The 14146-nt window shown below is 44.7% G+C and overlaps 1 protein-coding gene across 2 annotated transcripts in view; it reads right to left on the bottom strand.

Moving 5' to 3' along the window:
• The window catches only part of mr (anaphase promoting complex subunit morula), a 32072-nt gene that overhangs the window by 14564 nt on the left and 3362 nt on the right, over positions 1 to 14146 (bottom strand). The window contains exons 8-12 of one of the 2 annotated variants that reach the window (XM_084607472.1): positions 13625 to 13742; positions 12222 to 12397; positions 10578 to 10672; positions 5872 to 6066; positions 4945 to 5203 (exon numbers count right to left, since the gene is read on the bottom strand). In XM_084607472.1, the coding sequence (XP_084463598.1) occupies positions 4945 to 5203; positions 5872 to 6066; positions 10578 to 10672; positions 12222 to 12397; positions 13625 to 13742 (843 nt within the window). The remainder of the gene's footprint in view (positions 1 to 4944; positions 5204 to 5871; positions 6067 to 10577; positions 10673 to 12221; positions 12398 to 13624; positions 13743 to 14146) is intronic. The other variant, XM_084607474.1, reaches the window with a different exon arrangement.

The following is a 14146-nucleotide window of genomic DNA, read 5'->3' as shown; positions in this document are numbered from 1 at the left end:
AATGACATTTTCTTGGTACTTGAGTATTGTTATAAGTGGGCTCGACTGTGCGTGGCATTTGGAATGCCAGAGAAAAGCTATTAGGCAGTGCTGCCGCGACTGCGAAGAGATGTCGCTTACGAGGATCAACATTTCTGGATGTGGAGGAGGCGCTGGTGCGATGGCTGAAAACAGCTCGGTCAAAAAACCTACCAGTTAACGGACCTCTCCTCGTTGAGAAAGCCCTGGTTTTTGCCTCGCAGCTCGACCATAACAACTTTGTGTGCAGCAATGGCTGGCTAGCCAGATTCAAAGCAAGGCACGGAATAAGCACGAAGACCATAGCTAGAGAAGGCGCCGCGGCTGACACTGAAGGCGCAGAAGATTGATGGAAAGGCCAGCTTGGACAAATTTTGGAAGACTATGCGCCTGACGACATATTTAACCTTGATGAGTCCGCACTTTTCTTCAAGCTGCTGCCGAATAGAACACTTGCGTTCAAGGGAGAACCGTGCACCGGCAGCAAGCATGCCACGGACCGCATTTCAGTTGCATTCGCATGCAATATGTCTGGAAGCGAGAAGTTGCCACTTCTCGTCATTGGCAAGTCAGCCAAGCCAAGGTGCTTTAAAGGTGCCCCACTGCCATCAGGAGTCCTTTATAGGAATAACACCAAGGCATGGATGACTGGGAAGCTTTTTGAAGAGTATGTGCGCTTCAAATCGCCATTTTGAGGCGAAAGGAAGAAATGCTGCTATTATCCTTGACAATGCATCGGCGCAGGTTGCGGTGGATGGCCTCAAGGCGCTGAAGCTGGTATTTTTGCCACCAAACACCACAGCGATTGCCCAGCCCTTGGACCAGGGCATCATTAGAGCTGTCAAGCAGCTCTAGAGGAAGAACCTGCTGCGCAGGATGCTGCTTGCACTGGACTGTGGCAAGGTGTACGCCATTGACCTGCTGAGTGCGATTCACCTGCTGGAAAACTCATGGCGGCAGGTCAAGTCTGCTACAGTGCGGAACTGTTTTAAGCACACAGGCTTTCGCGAAGTGTGCGCGGGTGACGCAGACGATGCAAGCGATATCACCGGCATCCCGGACCAAACATGTGAGAGCCTGCTGACCGAAGTACTTGAGAGGGAAGGTTCTTCAGAAGGCATTACCTTCTCTGAATTCAGGGACGTTGACAACGAAGTGGAAACTTCGCCAGACATGTCAGATGAAGCCATCGTTGCCTCAGTGATGGCGGAAGTGGCTCCAACTGACAGTGACGACGACACAGAAAGTGTGGAAGACCTGGGCCCAATAGTGGCAGAAGCTGCGCGCGCTGTGAGCATCATGCGGCTGTTCGCCCAAAAAAGGGGACTGGCCGAGAAGCTGGCTCGCGGCCTGAATGAGTTTGAAGCTGCTCTTGTCGCTGCTAGAGCACCGCGGCATCAGATTAAGATTACCGACTTTGCAGTGCAAAATAAAGGCTGCATTTTTTTTTTCGACCTACTGCCCGTTTCCGCTTGCTTTTTTGGCAGGTAAGTGGGTAATTTTACACTACTCCTGTAAAGTCGTAGTACCATTTAGTACATACTTTTTCCGAGTTCCGGCCAACTACGGCTTAACAAGGTTTTACTGTAGTATGAAATATTATTGCCTTTCTTTTTTCTTTGTTTACTGTCAAAGAATTTAGGGACAACCATTCCACCACAGCAGTCAATACAGTCGAACCCGGATATATCGAACTCGAAGGGGATCGCGAAATAGTTCGATACATCGATAATTCGATATACAGAAATTGGCTTGTGACGGCACTTACGATGCGAAAAAACGATACCGTGTTTGCCGCGTAATCAACCCACTCGAATAATAAACCTACCCTCCACTTTTTCACCCAAGAATTTGAAAAAAAAAAAGAAATGCGCAAAGGCCAGCTCGCTCACATGCAAGCGATCTCAGCGACGAGCGGCAGCGACAGAGCGAAAAATTTCAAACTTATCTCGCTGCTCCAGCCACCGCGGTAGCTCAAAACAAGGTTTCTGTGTCGCCGCTGCAGAAATCGCCAACGTTTTCGCTTGCATGTCGATGACGTGCGTCACTCCGTTTCGGTCGTCTCATCCACAGCTCATTTCTTGGCAGCGTGCCAAGATGCTGCGCAGCGATAACGTCAAGGCGCGTTTATCTTTTGATAGCTCCTACGGTGGCGGGGAGCGAACTTGGCAGAGTGCCCGTGATGGCTTGATTGCACAGGCCACGCCGCGCTTGGGGCGGGCGTCATGATCGCAGCAGCTGACCGCGTGCTTTCGCTGATTTATACATGCAGGATAAACGACTCCCGCAAAAAAAAAAAAAAAAAAAAAAAAAAACGCCGCTTAACGCCCGAACAGCACAACGATAAGAAAGGATGACTCTAAAAAAAAACAACAAAGAGACAGCTGCCGCTTCTTAACGCGTCAGCCGCCCACGCGCAAAAGGTTCGTAACACACGCTGGAGAAATCGTCCACGTCTGTCTGAAAGCGTACTGAGCTGGCTTGGCGCATGTGTAGATGGTGCTGAAGGAAAGAGATAGCTCGGGAAAAGAATGGGCACACCCACGCACATGGCTTGCAAACGTCATGTGTTGGCGCGAGGGAAACGATAACTGCAGATGCGCGCGCCTTTGGGAAATGGGCGCGGCGCTGCCCAGACCAGCCGTCGCCGAACTGTTCCTTCTCATTCCTTCCGCGCATGGCTTGAAAACGTCACGCGGCAAACGGCCAAGGGTGATGAGATCGTCTTTGGGGAAGGCACACTTTCCAGTGCGTGGTGCGGAGTTCGATATATCGAACGACCGGTGAAATTAAGTTCGATATATGACGCAGCTTTCCTATACTTTTACATGGGATTTTCAAGGGGATATTTCGTGAGTTCGATATAACCAAAATTCGATATATCCGGGTTCGATATAACCGGGATCGACTGTACTATGTTCGCAGAATCCGTTAGTTGATTAATAGCAGTGGAGAAGCAGAATAAGCTGGTGTCATCAGCATAATTAATAAATTTTTACTGATATTCTTTTTTTTACGCATTCTTGTTTGGCATTAGATTTTGGACAGCCAAGAGGTGCAGGTTTCGTCAGCATATTTTGAAAACTGTTAGGTGGAGAATATTTAAAAGCCCCAGGATTGCCGAGGTTCAGATCAGACAATCAATTTCAACAAAGGGGAGCAACCTGCTATGTCTACATCAACAACCATAACTTTCCCCTGTTTCTGCTCAAAAGCAAATGCAGGTCAAGGAAAGGCACACAGAGTTATTGGTCATACCTTTCCATCACAACAAATGTGAAGGCTAAACGTTAAATTGAACCATTTCCTGCTCCAGTTATTTAAATAAATCGCCTGTGTATGATCAGTGAGCTGCGGTATCAGCCCAAGTTAATTTCTAACATATGAAGGGAAATTTGTTAGGTATGTTTAGTGTTTACAAGTGGTATGAGAATATGTACTACAGTCGAACCCGGTTATATCGAACCCGGATATATCGGATTTTGGTTATATCGAACTCACGAAATATCCCCTTGAAAATCCCATGTAAATGTATAGAAAATCCGCGTCTTATATCGAACTCAATTTCACCAATCGTTCGATATATCGAACTCCGCACCACGCACTGGAAAGTGTGCCTTCCCCGAAGACGATCGCATCACCCTTGGCCGTTTGCCGCGTGACGTTTTCAAGCCACGCGCGGAAGGAATGAGAGGGGACAGTTTGGCGACGGCTGGTCTGGGCAGCGCAGCGCCCATTCCCCAAAGGCGCGCGCATCTGCAGTTGTTGTTTCCCGCGCGGCAACACATGCCGTTTGCAAGCCATGTGCGTGGGTGTGCCCATTCTTTTGCCGAGCTATTTCTCTCCTTCAGCAAGCGCAACGCATGCGCCAAGCCAGCTCAGCCCGTTTTCAGACAGACGTCGGATGCCTTCTCCAGCATGTGTTGCGAACCCTCTGCGTGCGGCGGCCGACGCAGATGTGGCTATGACGCCTGCTGGATGTTAAGCAGCAGCAGCTATCTCTGTTCTTTTTTTTTTCTTTCTTTCTTTTTTTTTTCGAGAGTCATCCTTTCTTATCGTTGTGCTGTACGCGCTTCGTAGCGTAAGATATGGCGGCTGCGGACGTTAAGAAGCGGCCGGGTTTTTTTGTTTTTTTTTGCGGGGATGTTTATTTTATTTCTTATCGTTTATCCTTGCATGTATGCATCAGCGAAAGCACGCGGTCAGCTGCTGCGATCATGACGCCCGCCCCAAGCGCGGTGTGATAAATCGAACCAGGCTTGTGCAATCAAGCCATCACGGGCACTCTGCCAAGTTCTGCCAAGTTCACTCCCCGCCACCGCAGGAGCTATCAAAAGATAAACGCGCCCTGATGTTATCGCTGCGCAGGATCTTGGCACGCTGCCAATGAGCTGTGGATGAGACGACCGAAACGGACTGACGTGCGCCATCGACATGCAAGCGACAATGCTCGCGATTTCTGCCGCCGCAGCGACACAGAAACCTTGTTTTGAGCTGCCGCGGTGGCTCGAGCGGCGAGACTAACAAGTTTCAAAATTTTCGCTCTGTCGCTGCCGCTCGTCGCTGAGATCGCTCAGTCGTTTGCATGTGGGCGAGCTGGCCTTTACGCATTCTTTTTTTTTTCAAATTCTCGGGTGCAAAAGTGGGGGGTGGGTTCATTATGCAAGTGGGTTGATTACGCAACAAATACGGTATCGGTTTTTCGCATCGTAAGTGCCGTCACAAGCCGATTTCTGTATATCGAATTATCGATATATCGAACTATTTCGCGATCCCCTTCGGGTTCGATATATCCGGGTTTGACTGTACTGTGTATAAACTGCAGCCAATCAAATCGCAATCAAATATGAAGTAGCACCTGAAACGCAAAGCCTCTAGTAGAGAGCAGTTTATGCACATGGAAGACCAGACAGCTGCCCCGCTCACCTTTCTCCTGGAAGTGGTAGATGAGGGTGGCATGCATGGGTGACACAGTTAGCTGGAGTGTGCGGGTGCCCGTGTCCACCTCGAGGGTTACCTGGCCCAGGTTGGGACGCCACTGCAAGGTACGGTTGCCCTTGATGGCCTCAAAGGCACGCGTGTAGCGGTCGAGCGATGCCTGCACGGGTGGGGGTAGGGCGAGCTTCTCGTCCTTGAAGGGGGGCCAGAACTGGGCCGATATCACTATGGCTGACACATCTACTTCCTGCAGGAGCAGCAGAGAAACAAAAGTGGGCCCCTGTTAATGCACAAAACATCTAACGACTTTGGTGTGCTATGGTGTGAGAAATGTTCTATGAAACAATGCCAACATCACTTATACTTGCCACGCCACTCAACAGCTTGGTCAACCATTTCATAAGTGGGCAGAGAACACCAATTACAAAAATATATTGTGAGTAATACAAACAGTTCCACAGGTACAGCCTTTGTCAACAGTGTAGAGCCCAGGGAGTCTGCTTCTGAGCCGTTTAGTGGCACTGATTTAGCATTAGTGGGGGTACTTCTTATTGCAGAGGGTAGAACAAAAAAAATCTTCTAGCCATCAAGGGATTCGAAACACGAAGTGGCTCAGAAGCAGACCTGCTGGACTCTACCCTTTTGACAAAAATTGCACGTAGTAAAGGAAATGTAGCGAAATGCATAAAAGTGAGCTGATAGGATTCGCACACAGTAGAGCAAACAACTTCACCACAGCAAGATGGTAATCATATAGCTTGGTGCAACTCTATTTCAGCCAAAACAAAAGGCTATTTTCAGCAACACTGCTGGCTCAATAACATCTGGTTTAAAAGAACCTCGATGAAGCATGCTGCATTAAACTCATGTGCGAAGCCTTTGCTGGACATGCCAGAGTGCCAAAGGAGAACCGACCCCTGCAGTGTATCCTGGGGTCTCGCCAGATGCCAGGTGGGTGTTGAGGCGGCGAGAGTCAGCCAGGTCCCTCAGCATCACCTCGCAGGCATGCAGCTGGGACTCGCCAAAACGCAGCTTCAAGCACTCCAGGTACCGCACCTCACGCTCCGTGTCAGCAAAGCTGCCAGACAGCAGCCGGTTGGCAAGCAATACCTGGACAATGCAGCGTGTCAAAAAGACAGGAAAAATGTGTTCCTGAGTGTCATCTTGCTCAACAAAGGATAAATTGAACACTACATTTTTTACCTGCTGCCAATATCGTATCCTGAAATCAAACTCTCAAACTTTTTCATGCCAAGGTCATCTGTCCTTTCAGAGGCAACAGGTGATAAATGCGCGTGGCAGTCAAGCACTGCAAAACCGCACTAGCTGCGCCCACCAATTCTTGCCATTGCTGCCTCATGCTTCATGCTGCACAGTGCTTTCAATGCTCGGCCATTTCTTCACTTCCTTATTTTTCGTTGCCCTTTTATTCTCTTTTTAAATGGATTGTGCCACCTTTTTACTATGTTTGTAGCCAGGTTTACATTTTTATTCCCCTACGCGCTGCATGCTTCCCCTTACGGCTCTAAGGTCTACGTAAATGTGGTTTCTCCTCAATGCTGCTGAGCCTGGTGGTAAAGCTATTGAAAAAAAAATAATAATAAAGTACACGGTGTTATTATATATATTTTTTCTTCTTTAGAAAAAAGAAAAAGATTTGCCTAGCGATCCTGGGTGGTACGCGTGCGGAGATTTCATTTTTCGTGGGAAGTAGTTGGCATGGCCAGATGCACTTTACTAAAGCCCATATTTACTATAAGGGGGAGGGTTGTACAGTCATCTATGGAAGGTGAACTGGGCCCTTCAGTTTCACCTAACCATATCTGAGTTTTTGCTATATTTGAGTTTACTAAAGCGGGGCTCTACAGCACTAGGAATGCTACAGTGGAGTGCTTTAGATTTATTTCCACCCCCTGTAGCCTCTCAAACGCATGCTTACATCACAATACAGAGGTGGTCTTTCGTTTTGCTCGCACATCATTACAAGTAAGCAATTCTTTTTTTTTTTTTAAGCAAGCTTGCCATAAGGCATATTATAGAAACTCATGTAAATTATTTTCCGCGAGAAACCGGACCAGTCTCCCGCTCTTTTCGTTGTTGGTGAGCCATTTAGAAAAATCCTCTTCCAATCAATAAAATCAAGCTGCTTTTTTTGGTCGATGTCTCCATGGGGCTACATTGGCTGCACAGAAAACTGCAGCAGTGGGCATATGCCGAATCTAAATGTGAATTACACTGATATGTGACCCCTCATTGAGTCACACAGAATTTACAAGCCTCAGAACAAATGTACTGTACTTGGTTCTTAATTGAGTGATTACTACTAGTTTGGCAATAAGGCAGTGTGGAAGAGCTTACCCAGAGAATAGCAGGCAATTCATAAAAATGCTTTTGGGCAAGAAAAGTTGAAGCAAAAACCGTACAGTGCTACTGCCATTATAGTTTTGTGCATTTATGCCTTTGGTGACACTACTCTGTTATGTGGCAGGTAACTAATTGCATGGGTACATTAGTTTGCCAAAACAGCCCAGAAAAAATTAATAGAAATGGAATGAAAAGTTTTTATTTCATGTCATGCCTAACTGATATTATTAGGCATGGTATACTTGCATACTTGTGGTTGTCATGGTATATGTGCATACTTGTGGTTGTCACTAGTGCAATTTCTTAGAAACCTCTCCTGTTTCATTCCTGCTATGGAAGGCATGGTTGTACTTTTAACAGAATAGCTTGTTCCAGACTTATGAATAGGGGTATGCAAATATTCAAAATTTCAAATACCAAGCAAATATGTTTGTTAAGACGAAAGCCTTTTGTGGCTCATACTGTCGTGGACAAAGTGTGTCCTGCTTTTGCGGCGGCTGTCGCGTGGCGTTCCTTCGCGCATTCTAGTGTGGGATTGCAGATGGCAGGAACGGTAGACAAGATGAGATTTCTGGAGGAAAGTCGCGGTACCTGTCATACTTTCTCCAACAAGTGTTCGTTTGGATGGTACGCCATCACTCCTGTTGCGTGGCATTCCTTGGCGCATTCAAGTGTGGGATTGCAGATGGCAGAAACGCTAGACAAGATGAGACTTCTCAGGCTTTCGCCTTTCACTACTTTAGTCGCTAAAGTCCCTAGTAATTTTTATCGATTAATATTTGTATTTGAAAAACTGATATTCGAAATTTCTGAGCATTCGAAAACCGCCAAAAACATTAAAGATTTTCGAATTCACCACAGTTTCACTGCACTGCGCGCTTAACCGCAGTGCTCAATGGCATAGACTGTGCAGTGAAGCATCCTCAAAACTCGAAGGGGCCGTTTTGTGGTCCATCCCTTTTGTGAGGAGGGCCTTTTCGGCAGTGTGTGTGCAAAGCGAGGCCCTTGACTAAAAAAAATGTCGTTTTTCCCTTCGATTTCTTCTCAAATGCAAACAACCATCGTACCGGTATTCATCAGATAAATTTACTGTGACGAAGACGGTTTTCGGCAGTTTTTCTGGCCCATTTCAAGCTTTCGATTAATTCTCAATTTTCTTCTGTTCTTTTTAGGGCTGAATTGACAAGAGTTCACTGCATTCAACAGCGATGTGACAGTCCACCCGGTTTCATGCAGGCCCTTCCTGTATAAAAACCAGTACACGGCATCCTTGTATAAAATTTATACTGGATTGTACAGCAGGGTATGTAGTTCTGTGCAATTCTCGCTGAATATTATTTGCAATACCAAATTATTTCTGAAATAAACAAGATGAACAATGTTTGCTATTTTAATTTTTTTCCTCAACAGATGTTCGAAGATATTTTTCTCCCACATTCATACTCGGCTTGTATTCAGAAATATACAAGTTTCCCCAAACTGTCCACAGCAGCAGCCACCATGGCTGCCTACACAACGCTGCGGTGATCCGATAGAGTTAGGCTGCCATTTTGTTGAAAATACCCATACGGCTCATAGCCTTTGTTAAGCCACGAGCCATCACAATGCTGGCATTCTCATTTTCTACCCAAGTGCACTTCTGACACAAGGATTACAGTACGTATGGTCGTTGCATAAATACAGCACCCCCAGGTGATCGAAATTTCCGGAGCCCTCCATTACAGCGTCTCTCTCATAGCCTGAAGTAGCCTCAATCGCTTTGGGACATTAAACACCATACACCAAACCAAACTATGCTATGCATACTTATGATAAGGAGTGCACGAAATATGAATTACGTACTCAACGGCCACGCACTCACTACTGGGTTTTTCTATCATATGTAGATGTTTGTATGCAAAAAAACACATGTAAAGAAATGTTCCAATGCTTTATTTCTACTTGCCAAGAGGGCTTCTGACATGTGGACGTGATGCATTAGATCAACGCTCCAGCAAAAGGTCAGTTCATCAAAATACTTAAAAATGATTATGTGATGCAGGTGAGTGCAAAATATTCTCTGTGTCACAAATTTAATTCACTAAAGGTTTGTTACACTGAGCTTCGACAGCACTACTTTCACTCAATGTCTCAGAAAGCATCACAATCTAATGTCCATACACTGGACTCTCGCTCGAATTCATTCAATTCAATATTCGAGTTCATTCAAACTGATGCTTTGGCCCTCGAGACATCACATATTCAGGCTTTTGATTCAAAACCGCCTTTAAAAAAAATTACTAAGCTCTGCCTTAAGGTCATGAATCAAGAGCATATGCTACCATCCAATACATAAAGCACTGCTTTAACCAAGCAGTATGAATGTGCCTACGTGCCCTGGAGTAGTGTGCTTGACTCGGCATCCAACAGCACCGGAAGGTTGGTTTTTCTTCCACCTTCCTACATCAAATGACCAATCCGAGTTGGCAGCTCCTCCAAACTTTCTTCTAGTATGTGCTCTCGTTAAGTCACACAAACCATCGAAGGGTCAATGCTTAGCCATGTCAGCTACCAAGCTGCCACCTGCCAGCGCCATGTCCATGATTCTTTGTTCACAATGTCGACACCAATGCCGCATTTCCAGCGCAACATCCCCTTTAGCACTGCCGCGTTAAAAATATTTGCTCGTTTTATCTGCTTTACTGAGAACAGCTTCTGGAGCAATGCGTTTTAGACATGGCACTCATTTTTAACACTCTGCTAAAAGAAATTTTTAATAATCCCAGTAATTCGCACCTAATTTCTTTACCTATAAGTTTTGAAGTTTACACAATAACAACAGTATTCATTCGAGCATATTTTTAATCAGCAATATTTTAACAAAAGCATGTGCAAGTCTACTCCATAACTGCCAAGGAAATTTGTAAAACTTCCTGAAGAAAAAGTGGTGAGAACATTGCACATTCATTTGGTGTACAGGGTTAACTTAAAACCTCAAAGCAACATTGCCTAGGAGGAACGTCGTAGCAGAGGCCTCCGGATAATTTTGACTAACTGGGGTTCTTTAACATGCACTAATATCATATAGTGCAAGGGTGCTTTTCGTTTAACTTCCATCAAAACAAGGCCGCTATAACCAGGATAGAACCCATGTCCTCTGGACCAGCAGTCTATCCCATTAACAACTCATCCACTGGCGGAGGTGCTTAACGTACATTAATCTAAGTCGCAACGTCAGTACATAATTTATTAGCTACAAAAATATTTAGCACACTCACCTGGTATTCTGATGCAAAAAGCTTTTTGCTTCCGTAGATGTTTACCAACATACTGACTATGTCCGATGACCGTGCTCCTTTGGACACCTGGACTGCTGTGAAGGCAGCAAAACAACACACACGACACACCTCTCATGAGATGATGTCCCAGCAATAGCACTGGAAAGTAGGGCAGTTCAAAATAATGTTGTGATGACACCGCCAAACACCTTGTGCTGACTGCAACCAAGTTCAATCAATTAGACAATCTGAGGTAACCAATTCCTGTGCTGTGTGTAAACTTTTTTTGCTAATTGTTTAAGTGAGCATAAAGGGCACAGTGTAGTAAATGTATGCACGCATGAAAAGCGTTTATTCAAACACACAAAGGACCAAGGAAAAAAAGGAAATAAAAGGCGACAACCAACACGGAAATGACACCGAGGGAAGGAAACGACATGAGAAGCATATAGCCCTTGAATGTGCTTCTGTTACTCTGGTATTGTTGATTTACGTCTCGGTCTTTGCAATGAACAACCTTTAAAAGAAATGAAGTGTGCCTTCAGATGTACTCAACCTGCATACATATTCTATCTTTCATTATAACTTCCTCCAAACCTTACTTACTGAACTTTGGTTGGTTTCATCATATGCAACGCAGCTAACCAGTGAGCTTGGAGGTGGCATTCCCAAATCTGGAGCCAACTTTCTGCATTGGAATGACTACAACTAAAACATATCTAAACACAACCAAACAGTTGCCAAGGAAGGCCATGCTGGTTTTTTTTAATTTTTTTTTATCACTGTTGTTAAATATTTACTTTAATTTAACACTTGAATCACAGCCACTTCTGCGAATCCTTGAAAGATCCTTTCCCTAGACAGGGATGGCCTTGTATGAATACATTCCAAAAGTAGACAAAAAGTTTTAACGCATGCATGTTATTACAGTCGATACTGGACATAATGAAATTGGATACATCAAATTATTCCTTATACTGAAATGTCTGATTATCTCCATGGAAATCCTGTGCAAAAGTGCACCAGTGTTTTCACTATACTCCCATTACACACATCTGATATAGTATTGAATTGCGCACCGTGCTCCTGCAAGGAGTGCTTCTCCTAATGGCACTTCCCCAAGATTATTTAACATGCATAGGGCAGGGTTGGCTGCATCCTTGGGCACGTGCTGGCAACACTAACGATGTAAAACTGCGTCACACAGGGAATGTCAAATAGACTTGAAAGGGACCTTCAGTCTAGCATGCTTGTTTTCAACGCGACACTGCTGTCATGTGGGGAAGCCAGCTTAGCTGACCAAAGGCTTGCCGCGGCTCTCACGTGGCCTGCTTCGGCGTTGAAGGAGTCACAGGAATCAACTGTACCCAATCTTAATTGAAACACTACTATTACCTTTGTGGTGTACCAGTAACCAATTAGAACTCCTATGATCAGTGTGGCTTTTCGCAAAGCCCCATCCGCTGCACTTGTGATGTGCGGATCGAGACGTGAGCGCGACATGAAACTGAAATTGCTTTTTCCACATCAACCTATGCCATAGTTTACTTTCCTAACCTATGCCACTGCGAGATTAAAGATGTCATTTGATCACCATACAGCACGGCTCTGTCTGTGTTCTGTTTATGCTGAGTTCTTACGCACCCTGTTCATTCCCGACTGGAGCTGGCTGCCAGTTCTGCCAGTCTTCATCATCGTCATCACTCAGGCAACTGTCTTCAACAGCGATAGGTGTGAACTTCACCAGTTCCCCCTCGAGCTCCGCACAGTTGTCGTCCGTCAGGTTGGAAACTATGGACCTTACTGTGTCCTCCCGTGTCCTGCACAGTGGAGATACGAGCAGTGTCAGCAGGGCTGTTTCTCACAGTTGACAAAGACACACTGGACAAAAGATTTCATCTCACAGAAAGACATGACAGTGTCAACTGGTGCTTAATAGGACAATGCTTTGAAAATATATGCACAGGACAAATGAGCATAAAAAGTGAAAAATGACAGTAATCCACAATAGCTACGCAACCGTTAGCACATCTTCTGGTTCATATTAAAAAGAAGAGTTTATATATATATATATATATATAAAGCCATCATAGAACTGCTCACACAGTTATCACCAAGTTTCACTATTTCATATGCTTCAGTAAATGCACTGCCCTTGCTGTGGTGAATCAGTGGTTAGGGTGCTCGACTACCAATCCCAAAAACATAGGCTTGATTCCAGCTGCGGCAGCCACTCTTCAATACAGGCAAAAAGAAAGGCACCTGCATACTTCAAGGCATCAGTGCATGTTAAAGAACCTCAGGTTGTTGAAACTGCAGGAACCCTCCTCTAGTGTCCCTCAAAGCATGAGTCACTTTGGGACATCAAACCCTACAAAACAAATCAACCAAACCAAACAAATAATCTCTGTGGCTAACTTATCTTTCTGCTTGTTAGCAAGTTAACAAGCGAGCTTACTGAGGCATCATAATTTAAAAGTCTGCAATCATGTGTGTCACCTTCATCCTTGAGTGCTGCACTGTTTTTAGACAATGCATTCACTAAATAGCCAAATCATCTACACTACTACATGGGAACCGCAATAAATGATCAAATCACCTTTCTAGAAAATGAGATTGGTCACAATAATGGTAATTTTTGCAGCAGTCAATACTTTTATTCAGCTACATAACTACAGCTCATTTCAGACGTTATTTATCATAGTAGGCTATGAAGCCTCTTAACTGTACTCAGTGTACCAAGAAAAGCAGCTGAAGAAGAATGACCATCCAGAATTGGTTTAATGCAAATTATGACTCCTTGTATAACAAATTTAAAAGTGTTGAACGACAAACATACCTAAGCAAGGTTTCAATGCAAAGCAGTCCTTTTTTTTTTTCGAGCATGAAGTATTAAACTTTTATTTCAAGACAAACGCATTAATGACATGCAACACGCAGACAACACTAAGCCATTTTATTATAAAATAAAAACACTATACTTTCTCTCATTAATGAAGCATGCAAAACATAAACAGAATAAAACTAAAGCCGTCAAGGCAACCCACCGTAAATATTTGCAAACTGGCTCGCAGACAAGCTGCAAAATGTATCCAGTTGGGTCCAGGACACGCAAAGCCTTGATTGCTGATATGTATGCGGTCAAGATCTGGGTCGTTTCCACGCCTAAAACAGTGCGATTTGCAAAACGTAACATGGAAACAAGCAGAGCAGACGTCGTGCATCTACAAGTGTGCAGAGTTGTTGCCCAAGCACTTATATAAAGGTGCAAAATGAAAGTTGTGGCGGTATTCTCTACTAACTTGTGACACCTGCTAAAAGTCTTAGCAGATGAAAGGGGCAGTGAGGAAAAATTTAAGTTCGCCTGTATCTACAGACTATGGCATTCTAACAATGAACCAACCACCAAAAATGAAGCTTATATAGGCAATGTCACCAGCTGATTTCGCAAGTAAAATGAAGGAATTCACACTGAACATTTATCATAGATTCCCAAGGCTACACTACACCATCACTGATTTCAATACCCTGAACATTAGTCCTCCTCGGTATGGATGTCAAGAGTTTAA

The sequence above is a fragment of the Amblyomma maculatum genome, chromosome 6, assembly GCF_055883805.1.
Source record: "Amblyomma maculatum isolate TAMU_Amacu chromosome 6, ASM5588380v1, whole genome shotgun sequence".
Lineage (NCBI taxonomy): Eukaryota > Metazoa > Arthropoda > Arachnida > Ixodida > Ixodidae > Amblyomma > Amblyomma maculatum.
This window is presented reverse-complemented; position numbering and strand designations above follow the sequence as displayed.